The following is a 22599-nucleotide window of genomic DNA, read 5'->3' as shown; positions in this document are numbered from 1 at the left end:
AACTCCCTTCCAAAATAAAACAGTGAAATTGCCCAGACTACCTCCCTTTTCTACCTTCTCCCTCTGTTCCGGCCCCATCCCCACCCATGTCCCAGCCCAGCCCAGCCCTCCTCTCAGTAATAACCACTGCTGGTTCTGAAACAGAACTTTCCTCATACAGCATCCTGAGTCATAGCGATAGTGTAAGGACACTTCATTTGCACTTAAACTGATACAGGGCCCCAGATACAGGAAAGAAAAATCCTCATTGTTATGTGCACTTTACACAGATGATCTCTTCTCATCCTCAAAAGGAGGGTGCTTTTACCCCTATTTTACAAATGAGGACACTGAGATTCCCAGAGTTTAAGCCCTTCCCCTTGTTCATGTAACCTGTAATTCTTGGAGAGAAAAAAAAGAGACAGCTATAAGAACTTACTTTAAATAAAGTTACTTTGACATCCATATTAAAGACGCTCAGTTAACAAATATACTAGGTTCTTACTCTTCATTTTCATCAAATTTCTACGTAAGAATGAAAGTTAACATTTATATATCACTTATGAAGTGCCAGGCAGTGTTCTGAAAACTTTACATATGTATTAACTAAATTCTCTGTCATAAGGAAACAGACACAGAGAGTTGAAGTAACTTGCCCAAGGCCACAAACATAAGGATTCAAACCCAGCCTGTCTGGCTTCAGAATCCACCTACAAACTGAGAATATGCTGAGTTCAGAGAGAAAGCTTGTAGGACAAACATTCAATTGCAGAGCTTAAGATGCAGAATATCTTGATTTTACAGTTAACCTGGTAACTTTTTGACAACTTTGGAAAGGTCATGACTATGACTCAGATTAACTGCTCCACAGTCTTTCTGTTCTCACTGGTTGGTAGTTGTTCCACTCTAAGGGATAGTTGAGGAGCCACGGAAAATGGTGACAAATGAGACATGTGACTGAGGCCAGAAGTGTCTCTTCAAAGCTGTAAAGCATGGGCAGCTCAGACTCCAACTTCATTATCATCCCTCCACTTAGCTGACTTTCTAGCAGGAAGCCTGTCTGTCTGGGAGCAGCATAATGCATTGGTCTGTGTGCACATGAACTCCTCCAGCCCCAAAAGCCACTTGTGTTTCCTGGAGCCTGGAGTCTCCCCGGTGCCAGGAAACAACATGATGCTGCCAGCCTGTATTTATCATTCCTAAAACATGGCTCCCTACTCCAAGCAAACTGAAAAGAAAAGCACAAAATTCTGAGTTTGCAGCCAGTTACCTCTGCTGGTGTTGGTGGCAGCCAGGCGTTATAAAAGTAGGGAAAGAGCAGGAAACGCACTTCTATTCAGACAAGAGTTCTTGCAACTGTGGGGAATAAAATCGTCATCATCTCCATTTCTTGAAAAACGCAAAAAGAGAAACGTTAAATTCACAAAGCTCTGTCAGAGAACCCAGTACCAGCCACAAACAAGAGTCTGACGTGCATGCTCTTTATTCTCTGTCCTCTTTTCTTCATCTATGCTTTCTTGCCTACTTGGAGGGAAAAGAGGACATCATAAATAAATAAACAAATGCATACATACATGTATGTAATAATCTTGAGTGGGTCATGAGGGGAGTGCAGTCCCTAGGGTCAAAACTTCCATTTAATCAAGAACAGAGATAGGTAACACAGGCTACTCCAGCGAAAGCATCCTGTATCTCTCCTTACCTTTGCAGGCTTTGCCGCCCTCCTGATCCAGTCAGCTATGACATGGACAGAGGCCACCGCCTCCTAGCTATCAGAGTGATGGTTTTCAGACACCAGGGAGGAGGGAAGCCTCCAAACTGCTGCCTACAGATAAAAGGCTCTGATCATCATTAATAAGGCTCCAAGAGGCACTCACCCCTCAATTTTGCTTCAACCTGCTAGCTTTAAATATAGCAGTCTAGATGTGTGTTTTATGTACCTTTCATATGCTGTTTTGCTTTAGGACATGCTTTCTTTCCCTCTAAATTTATTTTGGCTCTGTTTTCCCCACTGAGAATTATCAGTTCCTTTTTCTGGCTAAAGATGCCTTTTTCCTCCTTCTTAGTTTATGGATTTTCATGGCTATGCCTTTAGATAAAGTGAAACATGTCGGTATAGTGTCCTAACCTTTTCTCTTTCCTTAGACAAAGAGACGCAACCACAAAATATTTCTGCCAAGTGTAAACCAAAATTTTGACCGAAGCAAATAACTAAAAAAACCTCTGTAGGTAATTTTATTTTACCAGAAAGCCCAGGTTGCAGACAGATACAGATGTCCTTGTCTGTATTTTTCTTTATAGAAATAATTTAATTTATAAGTGGATTCACTCTGGGTTGGGTTTTTGTCCTTATTATTTACTATTTCCCTTTTCTGAGCAGTCTGACCTTTGGAATCATTTCTGTAGAAATCTTATTTCCATGACAGACACTGTCAACATTATCCAAGGCCACCTGGCATAAACAGCCTAAATTCCTCTATCTCAGTTGATAGCTTCTGTACCTCACTAAACAATTCCTTGGTATTATTCTATTCAGCATCATTTCTATTTTACTCAATCTCATATCCATGAAGCAACTGGATCTCTCATTTGGCTCAGGAATAAAAAAATGAAGCTAGAGTCTTTCCATTCCTTGGAAAGGAGAATATAAAGTTGTAGGGAAACCAGTCTTTTTTTTTTTTAATGTTTTTATTTATTTTTGAGAGAGAGAGGGACAGAGCACAGGCAGGGGAGGGGCAGAGAGAGAAGGAGACATAGAATCCAAAGCAGGCTCCAGGTTCTGAGCTGTCAGCACAGAGCCCGAGGCGGGTCCAACCCGTGAACCACAAGATCATGACCTGGCTGAAGTTGGGCTCAACCGACTGAGCCACCCAGGTGCCCCTAGGGAAACCAGTCTTTAAAAATTCTTTGCTGTTTTCAATACCTACATAAGTCAGACTTTTGGCAGAGCCAGAGGGAAAGACTCAAGCAGAACCCATTTAAGAATTAAACTGAGGGACTGAGTTTTGCTTAAGGGAAGAGTTAAAGACCCCAAGGGCATGGCAGTAAGACACATTGGGGTTCTCATTGTTGTTTATCTCTAGAAAACATTTGATTGGAGAATACAGACCCACAGACCAAGCAGCATTCGGATTCAACTAAAAGAGAACCTTTTCTGAACCCCCTATCTCCACAAGAGTGGAGTTTAAAGGTGCTTGGACTGGTGAAACCGAGAGAAAAGAGTAAGATGAATGAGCAAGGCTGCAAGAGTACCACACCCGCTACGTGGGCTCTGTGTGCCTGGTCTTATTGCAGCTGCTCCCAGGGCCACAGCAGGCTCATAATCATGGACAATGAGGAGCAGCTGAGAGTAGCCAAAATGGAATCCAGGCCGTGTTAGAGGCCATGTAAGAGACGGTAGCATTCAGTTTTTAATCTAATCCATTCATCAATCATTCATTCTTCTGACATAGCTGCTATGTGAGCAGAGGAAAAAGAGCCTCGTAAGTGACTTAAGGCACTATTCTGGGTTGTGTCACATGCCATATGAATGTAGTCCTTTGCATTCTCTTACAGCAAAGGATGTGGAGAACATGGTAGCTCTAGAGTAACCTAATGGTGCTAATGCTGAGAGGCTGACATATCATCTTATCTATAAAATGGGCCCAAAGGAAAGCAAACCAAGTGAGTGTTTGCTCTTAGTAAATGAGCACATCTGTTACTTCTCATGAGAATAAAATTTCCAGGCTTCATTTGTTTTTCCCATATCTTTTTATCGTTTGCAATGCTCCTGTGAAAATGATATAAGTAGCCATTATGGGCATGTAAAGCCTTTATCCTTATTAAAGCAAATGAAAATATATTCTTCTGATTTTTAATATCATAGTATTGACCATGTCCAATGATTACAACATGTGCTACTTTCTTTATATTTACTAAAACAGACTGAAATTCTGCATCTCTGTCTCTATTCCAGGAAAGTTAGTGGCTTCAGGACATACTGTGTCTCCTAAAATGTTCAATATTATAGCCTTCAAATGCTGAATCTAAGATCCAGCAGTCTCCCAAATTTCCATGGCCTAAGAAGCCAGACACATGGCAGAAGTAGTGTCGAGGACAGAGACAGAAGACCAGTGTCCAAATTCTATTTCTATGTAACATTGGGGCATCTCATTGAAACTCAGTTTCCTCCTCTAGAAAATGGGGATAAGAGTGGCTTCCTATTTTTTTTTTAATTTTTTTTTAACGTTTATTTATTTTTGAGATAGAGAGACAGAGCATGAACGGGGGAGGAGCAGAGAGAGAGGGAGACACAGAATCGGAAGCAGGCTCCAGGCTCTGAGCCATCAGCCCAGAGCCCGACGCGGGGCTCGAACTCACCGACCTCGAGATCGCGAGATCGTGACCTGAGCTGAAGTCGGACGCTCAACCGACTGAGCCACCCAGGTGCCCCAAGAGTGGCTTCCTATTTTATAGAGTAGTTATAAAACATGAAAAGGCAGAGCCCATGGAAATGTTTTATAAACTAAAGTGCCATACAACTATGAGAAATTACTTTTGGTCAAAGAGTATTTTTGTTTCCATCCACCCATGAGTAGCAAGAAAATTTCTGCATATGCATGTACACACGTGTGTTTATATGTACCCATACATGTGTATACATGTAACATGTCTCACACACATGTATTTACATGCACACATGTGTGTATATGTGCACATATAAATGTATTAGGGGAGGGGTGAGAGGGTTTTCATCTGCATCTCAAAGGAAGTCGTTACCTAAAACTGGTTAAGAGCCTCTGGTATGGACGATGCTCCACAACATCAGCCATTAGAAATATGCAAATTAAAATCACCAGGAGATTCTACTACATGCCCAGTAGGACGGCAGCTATTATAAAAAAAGACAAGCACTAGAGACTATTGGTGAGGGTGTTGGGAATCTGGAACACTCATAGACTACTGGTGGGAATGTAAAATGGTATAGCCGCTTTGGAAAATAGTTTGGCAGTTTCTTGTAAAATTAAACCTACGATGTGACCCAACACTTTCACTCTTAGTAATGTACCAAAGAGAATGAAAACATATGTCCACACAAAGACCTGTACACAAATGTTTATAGCAGCATTATTCAAAATAGACCAAAACTTGAAAGAAAAATCGCCATTATCTTGTGAATGGACAAACTAAATGATGTATACCTGTATAATAGAATAATAGCTCAGAAATAAAAAGGAATGAAGAACAAATAAATGCTACACTGCGGATGAAACTTGAAAACATTACACTAAGTAAAAGAAGCCAATCACAAAGAACATAGTACATGATACTACTTATATGAAATGTCCAGAAATGGAAAATTCATAGGAATAGAAAACAGATGTGTGATTACCTATGATTGGAGGAGCAAGGGTGGCAATTGACTGCAAATGGGCTGAAAGAAAATTTGGAGGTTGATGGAAAGTTCTAAAACTAGATTGTGGCAACGGTTTCACAACTCTGTACCTTGCCTTAAAAAAAATCACTGAGTTGTACGCATATAGTTAGTGACTTTATGGTACATAAATTAAACAACAATATAGTCATTTTTAGAGAGGACATGAATAGTGGACAGGATGTTTTGAGATATAATTGTAAAATAAATATAACAAAATATTTACTTGTAAAATTATTTTACTCTTGCATACATAGGTGGTATTTTAAAATACTGTCATTTAAAGAAAAGTGTTCTTGATTCTCTCTGTGTTGCAATTTCCTGATCTGTAAAATAGAGATGATAAAAGCAACTACCTTGCAAGCATTTGTGAAGCAAAACCAATTAAGAGATGTGAAGAATTTAGAAGAGGGCCATACTCAGTAAGCATGGAGTACATGTTAATTGTAGAAACTAACTAGAGATCTCATGTCACTACCAACCACATATATTTTGTAATGTGAACTTCTTTTATTTTTTTAAGAAGCTTTATTTTGTGATGGAGTGCACACATGTGCATGTGTGCACACACAACTGGGGGAGAGACAGAGGGAGCAGGAGAGAGTGAATCCCAAGTAGGCCCCACGCTGTCAGTGCAGAGCCCAATGCAGGGGTCAAACTCATGATCCGCGAGATCATGACCTGAGCTGAAGATGGACACTTAACCACTGAGCCACCCAGATGCCCCTATAATGTGAATTTAATTTTTTTAATGTTTTATTTATTTTTGAGAGAGAGAGAGTATGAGTTGGAGGGGCAGAGAGAGAGGGAGAGACAGAATCCGAAGAAGACTCCAGCTTGGAAATGTCAGCAGAGGGCCGGCATGGGGCTTGAACCCATGGATTGGGAGATCATGATCTGAGCCAAAGTCGAATGCTTAACCAAATGAGCCATCCAGGCATTCCAATGTGATTTTCTTTTAATGTTTTTTCTCATAGGAAAAATGGGCATTAATAATTAACTATACTTTCCCAAGTTGGCATAAATAAAATGCATATTAATACAGGGTATTCAAAAGGGATGTGGAAAAATATAATAGCTGGAGATCTGAAGTTCCATGGAATATATCATGGGGAGCATAATCAACAAAAACTCATTTGGGTTATAATTTCATTTCAGATCATACAGTCAATTATAAAAAAAATAACTTCAGTCCTCCTTTCTTCACTCATGTTCGCTCTTATCTGCTTAGTTGCAGTGCCCATGCTGAACCTCTTCCTTATCAATTACAGGATGAAGGAAAATGTTCGCCTCTAGAAGTAATAAAATTAGAAGGTGCAGAAGTTGGCATTGATAGCAGTTTGGGAAAACCATTTGTGTTTAACTGTGTGCCTCAGTCTGGAAATAGAACGTTTTGCCTCTGTGCAACCTCAAACCAAGAAATGAAAAGGTAATTCATTAATCTGTGATCTTACCAGTCTCACTTTGGGTTGAGGAATGCTTCTTCAATAGCAGTCTTATTGATTTGGGGGTTGGAAGTAGAGAAGGGAACAGCAAGTTTATAGTGTGAGTCAATCAACTATCTTTTTACTAGGTATGTAAAGTTGCGTTCTTCATTATTCCCCCAGTTTTTTTTTTTTCTATCAGAATTGCTAAAGAACTGAAACATCTTCTCCTAACTCATTTACTTTAGATCTACACATTTTCTAAAAAAGCTTAATAGTGTCACGGTCACGTCTAGCTTCCCTAAGTTACCAGGTTTATATATTTTAAGCCCATCAGATTGATAGTCCTAGCTATAAAAATAATGTAGTAGGGTTGCAATTTAGCACACTACAGGGAGATGAGCAAAATAAATAGTAATAATGTAGCTTTGTGGGGAATGAATCCAGTTGACATTTTTAAGCATACAACCCAACTGGAGGGGTAGAGGTATGCAGGCTTTCTAAGAGGGTAGCCTACAAATTCTAAGCATTTAGTGGCTTATGATCATTACTTCGCTGTATCACCCTAAGGGAATGGAGATCACTGGTCAATCCAGTGAGTCAACTGAAAAGTGCAGTGTAAGTGCTGCTAATTTAGGGTGAAGGTAGGAAGGAGTAGAAGTAAGGGAGACTGACAAAAAGGTAAGAGGTCAACGGTGTTGAGTGTTTCTTTAAAAGGAATTGGACTCAAAAAAAAAAAAAAAAAAAGGAATTGGACTCAGTTCCAATCTTAAAGAGAAGCCTAGGTCTGAAACCTCTGAGACAAACAATATACTGTTCCTACTTGTAGAACATTATTGATTCAAATGCATGTTGCTTTAAAGGACAAAGAGGGAAATATGATGATGGTAACCTGACTGTATTTCAATTCAGGAACACAATATTTGTTGGTTAGCTAATGTGCCCAAGACAGTGTTTTAAGTTCTCCACAGACTATTAGTATGATTAAATGCCAATTCTTGCCTTCAAAAAAGCTCAGAACTAAGAAGATAGGGCATTTGGTTGCATATTTGTAATGCCAAAGAAACATTAAGAAGTGCTACAGGAGAAGACAAAGTGGCACAGGAACTGAGTGTAGGGAGTGAGGATCTCCCAAGGCGGGGATGAGGGAAGAGTTTACAAAGGGTGTGGCACAGGATCAGACAAGCGTGCAAAAGAAGAAATGGAACAGAAAAAGGCAGAGGGAATAAATCAAACTTTGGGGAGAAGAGCAAGCAGTATGGTTTGATTGAAAGTTACAGGGTTTAAAAGAAAATTTAAAAGATTGGCAAATGGGGTGGATAGGCTGGTAGCTGGCTAAGTAGACGAGACTAAGAAAATATAGACCTCAAGTAGGAGCACTAATGGTGCACTAAATGTGTCTACTCTGTCCAAGGAACACTTGGGGAGGGAGCTAAGGACAGTGACTGCCAGTCTTTCCATATTGTAATAGCCCGTGCCTTATAGTTATTAACACCAAATCGTTACTAGCCCTGCTGGTGGTAATTAATTCACATGCCTTGGTAAAATAAAGAGTGAAGAAATTTTATCTTAGTCACTAATTAAACAGTGGTAAAGGAGAAGGATAATAATTTATTTTAAATATGCCTGGCGGAGGTGGGATTTTGCCATCCAGTAATACCAATTTTGTAAGAATGTGTTGCCTTTCGACCATCATCTTCCAGCCGTGAAATATATCTGAGTCTCAGGAGTATTCTGTCTGGAAGATGGGTTTCCAGGGAGACGAGCAAGCCCCTCCGAATGATACTTACCCAGTCCCCAAAGGAGAGTTCCTCTCATTTTACTGTCTTTCAGGTGGCTGGAGGCAATGGACAAAGCAATCCATCCCGTCCGCCAGGTAAGGTATCCTTGATATTCATCTCTGCCTTCATCCTGCTCTTCTCCTCAGAGGGGGAAAGGATCAAGTCAAATGTCATGCAGTTCACCCTGGGACTTCTCAGATCTGCTCTAAAAGCTGGGAAAGAGGATTTTAAGTTAACAGGGATTTCTATTCATATTCCATGAGGGAACTTGCCTTCCTGCTGTTCTTTTTATTTTCAGGGGTTTGTGTGACATTTCTCTCAGTGAACTCGCTAGGTAGTCACAAATTGGGGTGGGATTTCCATTTTACAGGGAGCAGTCCAGGAGGTTAAACCACTGCTTCTGTTTTCTTTTCAATCCCCAAGTACAAGATCTCAGGAATGTCCTAGGATAGAGCCGTAGGCTGAGCAGCATGTTAGAAACTGCATGTCGCATGTTCAGAAATGCACTGCTTAATGGCCATACCCTTGTTTTGGACACATACTAGCCCAACTTTCACTGTTCCTACCTGTTCAAAACTCCCAGTCTTGAAGCAATATACTTTCTAATTTGGGCTTGACCTTTAACTTCCTAACATCAACAGGTGAGTCATTCCTTTAGCCCCTAAGACATTTGATACCCCACTTTCTGAGCTAGTGCTATCACCTGGCTGGTGGGGAGGGGATTGCTTTAGTGCCCAACTGTTTCCTTTGTATGCTATGTGTAAGATTTCTAATAAGGTCATACACTTCCTTTAAATATGCTCATTTCCTCACCACATGTCATACAAGCAAAAGGTATTTACTATCCATTATCTTCTCTACATGTTTCGGCTCTTACACATTCAGGGAAATTTGGATTGTTTGAGCTTAAATGTACTGCCCTGTGTCCTGTAAGTGGACTTTCTGAACAATCACTGGCATCATCATATGAGAAACAGCAAGACTTGTGTTTCATTTTACCTGGAACACAATGCTCAATACACTCATCCATCTCTCCAATGTGTCATCCTAAGTAGGCTGATATTTGTAAGAGGGCTCTAGTCGGCTGATGCATTCAGAGTGTCTGTAGCAGAATGAAAAAGGAACACCCAAGCTCCCCACAGGCTCCCTCTTCACAGCAAAGAATACAGCCGGCTCTGCATTCTGAAATCTTCTGCACTGCCCTTTTAAAACTAAAGAGCAAAATGGAAACTAAATATGGAAGAGAAACTGGCCGGCACCTGGTAGGGCATTGTGATAACGAGATGAAGCATTGCATCTACTGCCTCAGGTCAGGTTACAGAGAAAGCCTGCCTCTCAGGCCTATGGACCAAGGACTGCCCTCCAGGGTAGAAGATCTGGATTTATCATGACCTGGCACATCACTGACCATGTGAGCTTAAGGCCAGATCTGGCCTGGGGCCTTTAACTTGGTCCTTTGCACAAATGGGAGTTCTAAAGTGAAGCATGAACCAACGGCTGCTATTAGACACAGTAGGCATGCCAGGAACAGGGCTAAGAGGACAATCCCAGTGGTCAGTGAAATAATCTTTTGATTTCCTGACACTAGAACAGAAACCAAAGAGAAGGGACGTGAATTCAGGTTTTCTGGCTAGTTGCTCAAGTATTAGATTGCCTTGGCAATAGAATCACTGAGGGCAGTGCCTTTTCTGAAGACAAACAGCCTTAGTGCTGATGTCATTGGCTCCTGGGAGTCAATGACCACTGGCACAGGATGAGCACTCAGAAGATCCCTTTGTGCTACACTTGCAGAACCATGTCTGGGAAGACGTTACCCTGCACAACAGTAACCTCCCACCCCTGGCTATCAAGAACCCAGAGTGCCTAGGCCTTTTGCACCAACTGGACAGAAATACAGACATGTGGGTCCAGCACTACTGCATTCTGAAGGATGGCTGCTTGTACTTCTATGCTAGCATTCGCTCCACCCAGGCCTCAGGTATGGACTCAACTTTCAGTTGAAATGATAGTAATTACAATAGTAATAGGAGTGACATCCTACCTTTATGGACCTCTTACCAAGCCTTATACTGTGTGCCTTACCTAAATTAGTTCATTTATCCTCCAGTGAAGAGATACTGTTATTATCCTCCTTTTACAAAGAAGAAAACTGGCTGGAAAGCCTACTTAACTTACCAGATCACACATAGTAAGCAACGAAGCTGAGTTCTAAACACAGCCAAGCGAACTCCAGATCCTGTAGATGTAAACCCAAGCTTTTTTTGCCTAGAAAAGCAAAAGTGAGCTCCTTCATTCTTTTGGTTACTGATGGCATTCAGAGTTAATGTCAATAACTTTCTGCTAGGAACTCCCTTTTGTCAGAACATTCCTAATGTTGGACAAATGAATAACAAAAGGAACATTAACTGTCACTTTTCCTTGGGCAAGTTACTTCACTTCCTAAAACTTACTTTCCTCATTGGTAAAATGCAAATAGCTATTTCGAAGGACTGTTGTGAAGATCACACGAGGTAATTGTTATCAGGGTGACTTAAGCTCTACATGTAAAGCTCTCTTTATAAAAAGCTCTCACTCTATAAAATGTACACATTTACATACTTATTAAACTATATATATTAAAAGCTATATATGCAAAATGGGCATATAAACAATATGATTTAATAATTTGTTTTTTTTATTTTAAGTTTATTTACTTATTTTGAGAGAGGCAGAGAGAGCAAGCAGGGGAGGGCAGAGAGAAAGAGAGAGAGAGAATCCCAAGAGGGTTCCACACTGTCAGCACAGAGCCCGATGTGGGACTTGAACTCATGAACTGCAAGATCGTGACCTGAGCCGAAACCAAGAGTCAGACACTTAACCGACTGAGCCACCCAGGTGCCTCTTTGATAATCTAATAATAAAATAGTTGTGTCTGATTTTGACAAGAAATATTTTGCCTTCTTGTAGTCTTTTTTAAAGATTTTATTTTCAAGTATCTCTACACCCAGTGTGGGGACTGAACTCATGACCCTGAGATCAAGAGTCACACGCTCCACTGAGTGAGCCAGCCAGTCACCCCTAGACTTTTGCAGTTTTTGACAAAAGCGATTATTGCTATTTTATTTGCACTTGGATTTTTTTCCCCAAATGAATAACCTTAAATAGTTAGCAGTAGTAAACATCCTGGAATCCCAGTCATTTTTTTAGCATTAATGCTTATGTTTATTTAAGCTAGACAGCCATGCCAAATGGGAAGGAAGTATCTGGTGACCATTTCAGCCTTCTTGGAAAGTACAAAAGAAGTACGAGGTGAATATCACACTGTGGTCCATTTCTTATCACTCAGGATGAATGATATAATGATTCTCTTTCACTTATTGAAATTTCCATTTGAGAATATTATAACATGACCCAAAATATTTTCAACTATTAAGAGATAGCCAGCATCTCTAAGCACTTACACAACAGGCTGTTGCTATTTAACTCCAAATCCATAGTTTTTTTTTAAGTTTATTTATTTATTTTGAGAGAGAAAGTGAGAGTGGGGGAAGGGCAGAGAGAGAGAGAAGGAGTGAGAGAACCTCAAGCAGGCACCATGCCGTCAGCACAGAGCCCACCACAGAGCTCGAACTCACAAACTGTGAAATCATGACCTGAGCCAAAAACAAGAGTCTGAGGCTTAACCAGCTGAGCCACCCAGGCACTCCCCAAGTCCATAGTTTTAAGCACCTGATACCAGGATGGGAATGAAGGTAAATAAAACAAAACTCCAAAGTAGTCATGGATTGGGATTTTTATTATAAAATATCACCACAAAAGTCTGAATCATTTTAATTTCCAAATCAATGAAGCTCATTTTTAAGAGACTGTTTCCATAGATTCAAAGGGAATGTTTAGGATTGATGCTTAGATTATTCCAAACTGAAATATTAACAAAGTGCTTCCAAACCCCTGGGGCCCAGAGACTGCTACTGACTCCAAGTTTAAAACAGTAATAACAGCCACTAGGTGGCTTCCCTTATTCTGAAAAGTCAGAAGGAGGTCCTACTTAGAAAAGTTCTACTTGGAGAACTGGAAAATGGCTACTAATAAATGGCCTAAAAATAATAACAAAAGTAGAGTTGCCATTTAGTAAGTCCTCCTTTTGTATTGGTCACTCTGTTAAGTATTTTTACTTACCATTTTATTTAATTTCAACAACACACTCAGAAAATAGGCTATTATGCCACCTACCAGTTTGCAAACTAATGCTTAACAAGGTTAAATCATTTGCTTGTGGTCCCCTGGATAGTAAATGGTGAAGAAAGTATTTGAACCCAGGTAGCCTAAGTTACACCAAAAAAAGAAAAAAAATAGACAAAAATGGACATCTTCTTTATATTCAGCTCTTATCATTTCACACATCTTTCCAGAACCTTCCATGGTTCTTTGTTGACTCCATAGATAGTACTCTAGAGTTTTATACTTTGTCTCAAAACCCTTCTCTCTGGTTTTCTTTTCCACTCCTTGTGTTAAAGCACCTTGCACTCTAATCAAACATGGTCATGTTCTATTTCCATAACTCACCACACGTCTTAAACCTTTTTCTGGCACCATGTCTTTGCTTTTTCTAGTTCCTTCCCCTGAACCGGTGTATATCTACTGATTCCTCAACACAAGTTGTTCAGATTCCACCTGCCCTTCAAATTTTTATTCAGTCACCAGCCATCTTTCCTGTCCAGCAATCCCAGATGGTCTTAGACAAAGTGTCTCCCCTCTCTGAACTTCCACATTTACCCATCTTGTGACACTTACCACTCTCTACCTTGTATGTTACCTCCAGAGAGCCATATTATCTCTTCTAAGGGACTATATGCTCCAAAGATGACCCTATACTATGTATTTTTAATGAATGAATCAATGAATCAATGAATCAATGATTAAATGACCCCAAGTGGCCATTACTCTCATGCAGTGTGAGTAGTTTGTCATCCCCTCATGTAATAGTAGAGAATGGTTAGAAGATTGGAAAATCAATTCAAAGGCAAAACCAGAACTCAGGCCACCAGAAGCCTAGTCTTTCTGACACATCATACTCTTTCTAGCCCTAGGAAGTTACCTAATTTCTATCAATTTTTAATTCCTCTCTTAAAAAAGATCATTCTGTGACTAATAAAAATATGTAATCCAAGCCCATTCATTCTTAACCAGCCATACATCTTAAATATTCCTATGTCCACGGGCCCTCCATTTCTAGCTTAAATTATCTCAAATATGGATTAAAAGAACATTTTTCTTGCTGAAATTCCAAAAGAAAATGCTATGTCTAGGCCATGTTCTAAAATCGAGGCCTGTGATTTAGGGTTTTACATGACTCTACTCTTTCTTGAATAAAAAGTGCCATTTGCCTAAGCATGCACCTTGTGCCAGAAAATACACTTTACTTCCCTCCTCCCCACTCTCACCCTGACAGCTGCTGGGTCCGGATGGAAGCTCTCCCAAGGTTAATCAGCAGCTCACTCTTCATTAGCATTAAGGTGGCTGTGCAGAAGCTCTTCTGGGGTGCTTTACCCTTCCCAAGATTGGAATTTTGCAGTGAGGTTTACATTCTTTTCCTAAGAGCCCTTCTCAATCTTATACATCTTAACTTGCATCGTGACCTGAGGCCCGTAGCCAATGATCTGGCACAGTGAGACCCAAGCTGAGACAGAGGCATATGGAAATCTCCTGTGGAAAATCCCCAAAAGAGAAATGCTTCTCTCTACTGTCCACTAAGAATCACTGCCCTGGGGAGCCGCATTTTTTTGAGAGGCCTGGATCATTCTGCTCAGGTGTATTGGTGGCAGAAAGTATGTCTCATTGAATGCTTCCTGTGTGTCCAGCACTTAAATAAGTACTTTATGCTCATCATCTAAAACTAATATTTGCAAAACATCCACGGTTATTGCCCCAGTATAAGTCAGAAACTAAGGCTTAGAGAAATTAACTAACATGCTGATGTGGTCACCTAGCTGTTAGGGGACAAAATTTGAGCAAATGTTATCCAAATCTTTATGCCCAAACTCTTAGCCATAATGCTATATATAGCACTCCCTGCCAGAAATTAGTCTTCTTAAAGTAGTACTCAGTATTTGGCATCTAGTCTCTGGAAATCAGCACATTGGCTGCCATAGCCATGATCCGCACAGTCCAACTATTTATCACAACAACTGGGAATTGTAAGGACAGTGAAGAAATTTATTGAGTTAGGGCTGAACCTATGCTGTGCCATGAACACCACAGGCACTAAAATGAATCAATTAAAAATAAAATAAAGTACTCAGTTGAATGTAATCATTTTTATATGCATGGAATGTGAATCGTTATATTTATAAAGATTGTACAGAGTTCTAATACTTATACTCAGTTCTTCCAGGTTATGCTAAGTGAATGACCTTTGTGCTGGTCTGATCTATAGTTCCTCCTTCACTTGTATTGTCCAAGCTCTGCTTGGCTCTTGCATATCCTACCCTTGCTTGGTTCCTTATTCTCCAGCCCAGTGAAACAGGCCCTGGTTACTATTTATAGCATTATTCGCCAAACCACAGGTTTTTACCCCCTTACTGAGCCATGCAGTCAATGTAGTAGGTTGTGGCAAGTATTTAAAAGTACAACAGAATAAGGGCTCCTGGCTGGCTCAGTTGGTTAAACATCCAACTTTGGCTCAGGTCATGATCTCACAGTTTGTGGGTTCGAGCCCCATGTCGGGCTCTGTGCTGACAGCTTGGAGCCTAGAGCCTGCTTCGGATTCTGTGTCTTCCTCTCTCTCTGCCCCTCCCCCGCTCAGGTTTTATCATTCTCTCTCTTTCTCTCAAAAATAACTAAACATTAAAAAAAAATGTACAACAGAATAGAATTTAATTGAATAGAAAATATCATGGTACATCACAATGTTCCACAAAACTTTTGGTCTAACTGTATGAAAACCCATAGAGCTCTGTATTTATCACATCTTTGGATCACAGGCAAAAAGCCTGGAAAAATACTCATGTACAAAAACATTGTCTCTGCATTCCTGGTCAGTTTTGTGTTCAGAATCTTAGGTTCTTTCCTTTTAATTATCTTTGTCATCCACCTAGGATATTAGTTGCTTTGTTATTAAGACTCAACTTTCTGTGGTCACCACTTCATAGAGACATGGTCCCCTGACCACAGCATCTCAGAGGCTTTACTGCTTTATTTTCATTTTATTTTATATTAATTTTATCCCATTGATTTATCTTCTTTATAAGAGATCCCGAACACCTCACATGATATTTCTTCTAAAGGTATGTGTAGTATTTGGGACCTGACTTATTTACTGTAACAGTCACCTGAGGGACTGAGACAATCCCGGGGACAGCAAAGAGAAGGCAGGGAAACGATAACAGTGAAAGGGGAAAGTACGCAACGTGAAAAGCCACATGGCCCTAATTTCCTGGAAAAAACAGGGTAGATGCGAATCTCACATTGTACTTTCAGCTAGATAAACATGCCTCTAATGTGTATTGTAAGAGTTGTAGAAATAGCACTGGTCAGCTCCCTGAAGTCTGTGCTTACTGTCAAGGAAAGTGCTCATACTTTAACAATATGCATCACGGCCTCTCCTATGCTGGCTAATATTAAAAAGCCATTGTACAAGTATTTCCAAAAGCCCTTTGGTCAAATGCCTCTTCCTAGGCCCTCAGGCTCCTTGTCATTCACCATATACTTGATTTTTTTCCCTCTTATCTCTCTCCAGCAAAAGCTGAAAGTAACAAATTGTGACTTAACTATTGTTCTTGAATAAATCACATCAAGGTCTATGTGCACTTCTCAGATATATTTTACATTATTGCAACAAATGGAACACTTAATGCTTGCATAGTTCTTCTGAGAAATCTCTGTCCAAATGTTGCGCCAGCTTGCTATTTATTGCTGCTACTTAATAACAGATAGAGACTGGACCAATGAGGTCATCTCAAATGAGGTAATAGGGTTATAGTCAGACGTCTTTACTGCCAATCATTTCTACCCTGCAACTGGTTAGAAAAGGGGTCAGAAACTTTCCTGTTTGTAGCAGACATATTTTTGGACAAAACTTTCTATCCATTCTCAAAAAGTGTAGGGACAGAAGAGGGTATTCATATCTGCTTAGACATATGAGAAAGGGAAATCTCACAAGTAAGAAGACGTCAGAAACCAGTACAGTAATATAAATGCATTGTGCTATTGTTGGGAGCAGAGAATTAAGACAGCAAAATAACCCTTGGATATGTCTTTGGGTAGCCTATAGTTCTGACACATCTAGCACATTGCTTATTCTAATTCTAGGATATACCCCAAAATATATATCTATGCAAAAATTTGTATATAAGTATTCATAATTTTAATCATTATAGTCATGAAAATGAAGAAAACTCAAATGTCCATCCATGAACTAATGAATAGATAAATAAAATGTGGTATACCCATACAATGGAATATCATTTATCCATAAAAAGGAATGAAGTACTGATACACGACACAACATGGATGAACCTTGAAAACATCATACCGGATAAAAGAAGCCAGTCACAAAAGACTGCATATTGTATGATTCCATTTATATTAAGTGTCCCAGGAAAAGCAAATCCATAGAGATAGAAAGTAGGTTAGAGTCACCTAGTGTTAGGTTGGGGCAGCAAGTGGGGAATGACTGCTAATGGGTATGGAGTTTCTTTTTGAGGTGATGAAAATGTTCTAAAATTAGATTATGGTGATGGTCACACCACTCCATAAATAAACTAAAAATCATTGCCCACTTCAAATGTGTGAATTTCATGTTGTGTAGTGTAGATTAGCACAAAGACACAAGTCACTCTCTGATTTTTATAAATACCATTTTACTGGGACCTACTAAAGGGGAAAAAAATCTAACCATTTCTGAAATGAATGCATTTCTAGAAGTTAGCTTTGAAACTCACTCTTTTTAAATAAAAAAAAATTTAATTTAGTGTTGCATCTAAACCCCCCCTATAAGATCATGACCTGAGCCATAGTCAGATGCTTAACCAACTGAGCCATTCAGGTGCCCACAATAGCCAAATTATGGAAAGAGCCTAAATGTCCATCAACTGATGTATGGATAAAAAAAATTGTGGTTTATATACACAATGGAATACTACGTGGCAATGAGAAAGAATGAAATATGGCCCTTTGTAGCAACATGGATGGAACTGGAGAGTGTTATCCTAAGTGAAATAAGCCATACTGAGAAAGACAGATACCATATGGTTTCACTCTTACGTGGATCCTGAGAAACTTAACAGAAACCCATGGGGGAGGGGAAGGAAAAAAAAAAAAAAAGAGGTTAGAGTGGAAGAGAGCCAAAGCATAAGAGACTCTTAAAAACTGAGAACAGGGGCGCCTGGGTGGCGCAGTCGGTTAAGCGTCCGACTTCAGCCAGGTCACGATCTCGCAGTCTGTGAGTTCGAGCCCCGCGTCAGGCTCTGGGCTGATGGCTCGGAGCCTGGAGCCTGTTTCCGATTCTGTGTCTCCCTCTCTCTCTGCCCCTCCCCTGTTCATGCTCTGTCTCTCTCTGTCCCAAAAATAAATAAAAAACGTTGAAAAAAAAAAAAAAACAAAACTGAGAACAAACTGAGGGTTGATGGGGGGTGGGAGGGAGGGGAGGGGAGGGGGGGTGATGGGTATTGAGGAGGGCACCTTTTGGGATGAGCACTGGGTGTTGTATGGAAACCAATTTGAAAAAAAAAAAGAAACCAATTTGACAATAAACTTCATATAAATAAATAAATAAATAAATAAATAAACAAATTTTAAGGAAAAAAAAAAAAAGTAAACCCCCCCCTATAAAACAGACAAATTTTAAAGTCCAAAAGCCACTCTTTCGGTTTAAAAAGAAAAAATGTCTGACTTCCGGACAGTATACATCAGTACCAAATATAACCAAAAGGAAAACAAAGGTCAGCCATAGTCAAAGGGATGAAATTTTTCCTTCATGGTTTCGTTTTGGTATAGAATAACTACCAGATAGGGCAAACATCCAAGTTGTATTTTTGTATTTTGTTAGTACAATGCACTAAAGTGGCTCCTGGGAGGAAGTGGGAGATTAGAATAAGAGTTAGCAAGAGCAAGAAACAGGTTTAAACATCTAATCACTGATATTAATGACGTTACCTAGATTGTGTACACGAGATTCAGGTTACCACAGAGCATCAAGACACTATAAAACACATAAAGGTTTTGAGTTTTTAGCCTCTTCCCCCAGACCAATATCCTTTCTCTACCCCCAGACAATGGAAACAAAATTCAGGCCAAGAAATATATAACCACTAACTTGGACTCAAAGGACCATGGGGAAAAAAAATTATCTTCCAAAACCAGTCATTTATTCTCATTTTAATTCAAGTTGGCTCCCTCATATCACCCTGTGGGTTCATATTTTAAATGTGCTTTGCATATTCACAAAGAAGGTGAGAATCTACATTGGTTTTAGAAACTGCTGGCAATCTCCATTATTATTCAGGAAAGCTGTTTTAATGGTTCTGCCTAAGCAAATAGTATTTAATTTTCCTCTAATGTGATATTGCAGGTGTCACTCTTTGATACCAAAAAGTTTATTTCAAAATGTGTCCTCCAGGTAAAGTACCTGGTTTAGACCCACAGTAACCCAAGCTAAATACTGAACACATAATGAGAAGACCACAAAAATGAAAACTGGGAAATCCACCTGTATTACCAGTCTTGCCATTAATCGTTAGTGGAGGACCTTAAATTACATATTCTTCCAAGTCTCAGTGTCTTCATCTATAAAATTAGACACCTAGAATTAGAGATTCCTTCAGATACAAAGTTTTCTTGATGCTTTTTCAGATTCCCTTTTTTTCCCCCATCTTACTCTTTCCCTATTCTCATTTTTTTTTTCTTTCACCCTCTGTAGGTGGTCTATATCTGCAAGGATACAGGGTGAACGAGCAGATCCTTAGCTTCAAGCAGTCAGTAATTGAACTCAAACCTCCATCTGAAGAGTTCAAGACTTTCTATTTCTGTGCAGAAAATAATACAGAAAACCAACGGTAAGTCAAGGTCTGCATATTTCTTCTTCATCTGCTTTGATAAGTCTTCTTAGCAAAACCCTTACCCTTACTCTCCAACTTCAGTTCCCATCTTCAGTTAACTCTCTCCCTTTCTTGCATAGTCTTCATAGCTAATACTCCCCAGGATTGTTTTTTCTTGCAATGCATAGAAGATGATTCCTCCAGAAGTACTTTTTTAAGTGGAAAAGGAGTCCACAATTCTCCCCAAGGCAATGGGCTCAGACTTAAACATAAAAAAAAAAAAAATCTACTAACACAGTTTTCCATGAATACTATGTTATTAATTCAGATTTGCTGTCTCACCTCCTTTCATATAACTCTTATTGACATGTCCATCCGAATTTGGTCAGTTGTTTGGCTTTGTTATAAGCCATTGAAGGATATAGAACTTACCTATCTAATTCAATATGTTCAGTATCCACTTTGACATGCACACATGGGCACTTGGGTTCATGATGATTTGGGGGAAAAAATAGCAGTAGAGTCAAAAGAGACAAAACCATGAGGCAAAAGAAGGATTCTCTGGTACCTAGAGGATCATCCTCCATCTAATTTCAGTACTCAAGATGTCCTGTGCCCTCCATCTCTCATTCCTACTATCAACTACTTGATGACCATCCCTCACCTCATCCAGATGCTTTCTCCCAACTGTCTGGGTTAAAAAGATCTAATAAAGAAATTCACAGTAATTTATTAAAACAGAGGACATGGTAAAATTTCCATGGGTATTTACAAGAACCAAATGCATTGCTTTAACTCAAAGAAATAAACTCTGAAAGTAGAATTTCAGGATTTCTAGCCAGTAACCTTTAGGGAAGAGAGGAGTCTCCCTACCTTCTCCCATTATGTAAACCTTGTCTGCACCACTCATTCCTAAGGATAGGCTAGAGTGGGAGGTTAATGAATATAGAATTGCTAGATATTTTGCCAAGATCTTTTTCCTTGGGCTTATGCTATACAATCTGGGTGGCAAACTAAGATGGTTCCCTTGAAGGTAAGACTCCAGCTGGCATATTAGAAAAAGGGTCAGTAAAATAAAATTAACCCTTATCTGTTAAAATCCACTGTCTTCTCTAAGAGTGGAGGTTGAACAGTTAGATTTCACTGCCAAATCCATGAGTCAATATTATCGATAGGAAGCAATAGTGAGTCACTAGAGAAATACTTCAAAGCATACGAGTAGAGTTTTGCAAAGTGTGGTTCATGGAATTCTGGTTCCACAAGATGCCCTACTCCCGCAAAATAGTTTTTAGGAAATGATCCATATCATATTTCCACCTTAGAGAATCACAAAACATATTAACTTATCAATGTTCCTGACACACCCTGCTAGAAAGAATCCTGGTTACCTCTTCATAAATCCCACTACCCAAGCTTATCTGACCCAACCTTTCTTTTAAAAACATGACACGTGCTAATTACCCTTAGAATAAATTCTATATGGGTACACTTTATAAACCATCACCAAATAAAATGAAAAGAAGGAAATAGAAAAGAGAGGGGAGCTAACCTAGAGAGGTTGCTGTGGTTAATAGAATGTAATAAAGGAATATCTTGCTCTAATGGCAATATTTGATAACTCTATATTTGATCAACTGAATTTGAAATTTCTATAGGAACTGTAAAGTACTATTAATAATTGCAAAAGCCCTATAGCTCCATTAATCACTGTCTACAAACATTGAACATTCTTCTCATCCTAGTATTTATATGAACATAGTTTTACTTCTTTGCTAAACATTACATACTCTGCATTTGGTGTTTTACCTTTTATTCAATCCAAACCTAAGGATGAGGGTTTACTATATTGATTTCAAACTAAATAACCGAGAGAAATTATTAGAAAATAAATTTAAATGATTTTTTAAAATTTCATCTTCCTACAGTCCAATTTTTTTTTTTTAATGAACTGGCCTGTACTGTTATTTCTACAGCTGGATTACAGCGCTGAAAGCATCTATCAAAAAGTGGCTTCCTTTGCATCAGGCTATTCAAGACTTCATGAATCGACCTCTAGAGGAGACCAGAATGTAAAAGAAACCCTAATCTTAAGAGAAAGGACCCACAAAATCACTACCAGCCTGTTGTGGGAAGAAACAAAAACATTTTTTATTACATAGCATTCAACTGAATGTTCCTCCAAAACATTAAAATTTTGTGATAATATTATCACTTTGTTTTTGAACCAAAGCACCAACATCTAATGTGACATTCAGAAAATAGAATATCTATCAACATCATTAATATCTCACGTTTCTGCCCCTCAGGCTGCTCGTGTTAGCATCAAAAAATAGTATGTTCCATACCCATGTCTTTTGAAAGCATAAATTCAATAAAAGTTAATTTCTTTTTTGTATTCTTTGCTAAATCTTCCATTCTTTCCTTTGACTGTAGGCTTCCCAGAATGCCTATAGGCCATGATATGGGAAGCTGATATTTGGAAAAATTAAGATCATGGAAATGAAGTGGCTTAAATGGTGAATAAATAATACAGCTAAACAAGGTCCTCTCTGTCAGGTCATCCTACAATCAACTAACCCAACTACCTCCCAGGACTTCCCAGATGAAAGAAAATAATAACAATTATTGCTATAAAAATAAGGAAGGAAGTAGGCTGAATTTAGGGGAGCAAACTCAAAAAATGCATCGTATGATTACCTGAATTATTACCTGAATATCTGTCACACTGCAAAGGGAAAACACAAAATAAGTCAAGAATGTCCTGCCCTGGAAGTAACATTCAGAGAAATTCAAAAGTAAATTCTAAGTAGTGACCTCATTTCTTAGTGGAACAATCCCAGTGTGGAGCCATGATGTTGTGATGCACTTGGAAGTCCCATGCCCTTACTAATGGAACAAGGAAAACAAGTTTCAGGGAGTTCAACTGTCAGATTTAAGTGCTCTGGAACAACTGAAAACAGTAATGAAAACTTACGGTCTTGTTTGTT

General features: G+C 39.2%; 1 protein-coding gene and 1 long non-coding RNA gene across 3 annotated transcripts in view; one reads left to right on the top strand and one right to left on the bottom strand.

The window, feature by feature from the left end:
• LOC122231508 overlaps positions 1-22007 on the top strand; it is a 52778-nt gene extending 30771 nt beyond the window's left edge. Inside the window, exons 3-7 of the mRNA XM_042959630.1 lie at positions 6664-6821; positions 8650-8692; positions 10389-10575; positions 19495-19630; positions 21586-22007. Of these exons, the coding sequence (XP_042815564.1) occupies positions 6664-6821; positions 8650-8692; positions 10389-10575; positions 19495-19630; positions 21586-21685 (624 nt within the window). The 3' untranslated portion in view covers positions 21686-22007. The remainder of the gene's footprint in view (positions 1-6663; positions 6822-8649; positions 8693-10388; positions 10576-19494; positions 19631-21585) is intronic.
• Positions 1249-10860, bottom strand: LOC122231512. Of its 2 annotated transcripts, none has more exons than XR_006208753.1 (3): positions 10773-10860; positions 8607-8738; positions 1249-1335 (listed from the first exon to the last, which is right to left on the bottom strand). It is a non-coding gene; the product is annotated as an uncharacterized LOC122231512 (long non-coding RNA). The 2 variants fall into 2 exon arrangements; XR_006208752.1 differs by having other exon boundaries at positions 8607-8809; positions 10773-10859.
• Positions 22008-22599: the final 592 nt, after the last annotated feature.

Source organism: Panthera tigris, chromosome A1 (assembly GCF_018350195.1).
Source record: "Panthera tigris isolate Pti1 chromosome A1, P.tigris_Pti1_mat1.1, whole genome shotgun sequence".
Classification (NCBI taxonomy): Eukaryota; Metazoa; Chordata; class Mammalia; order Carnivora; family Felidae; genus Panthera; species Panthera tigris.
The sequence above is the reverse complement of the archived record's forward strand: the minus strand, read 5'-3'. Positions and strand labels throughout refer to the sequence as shown.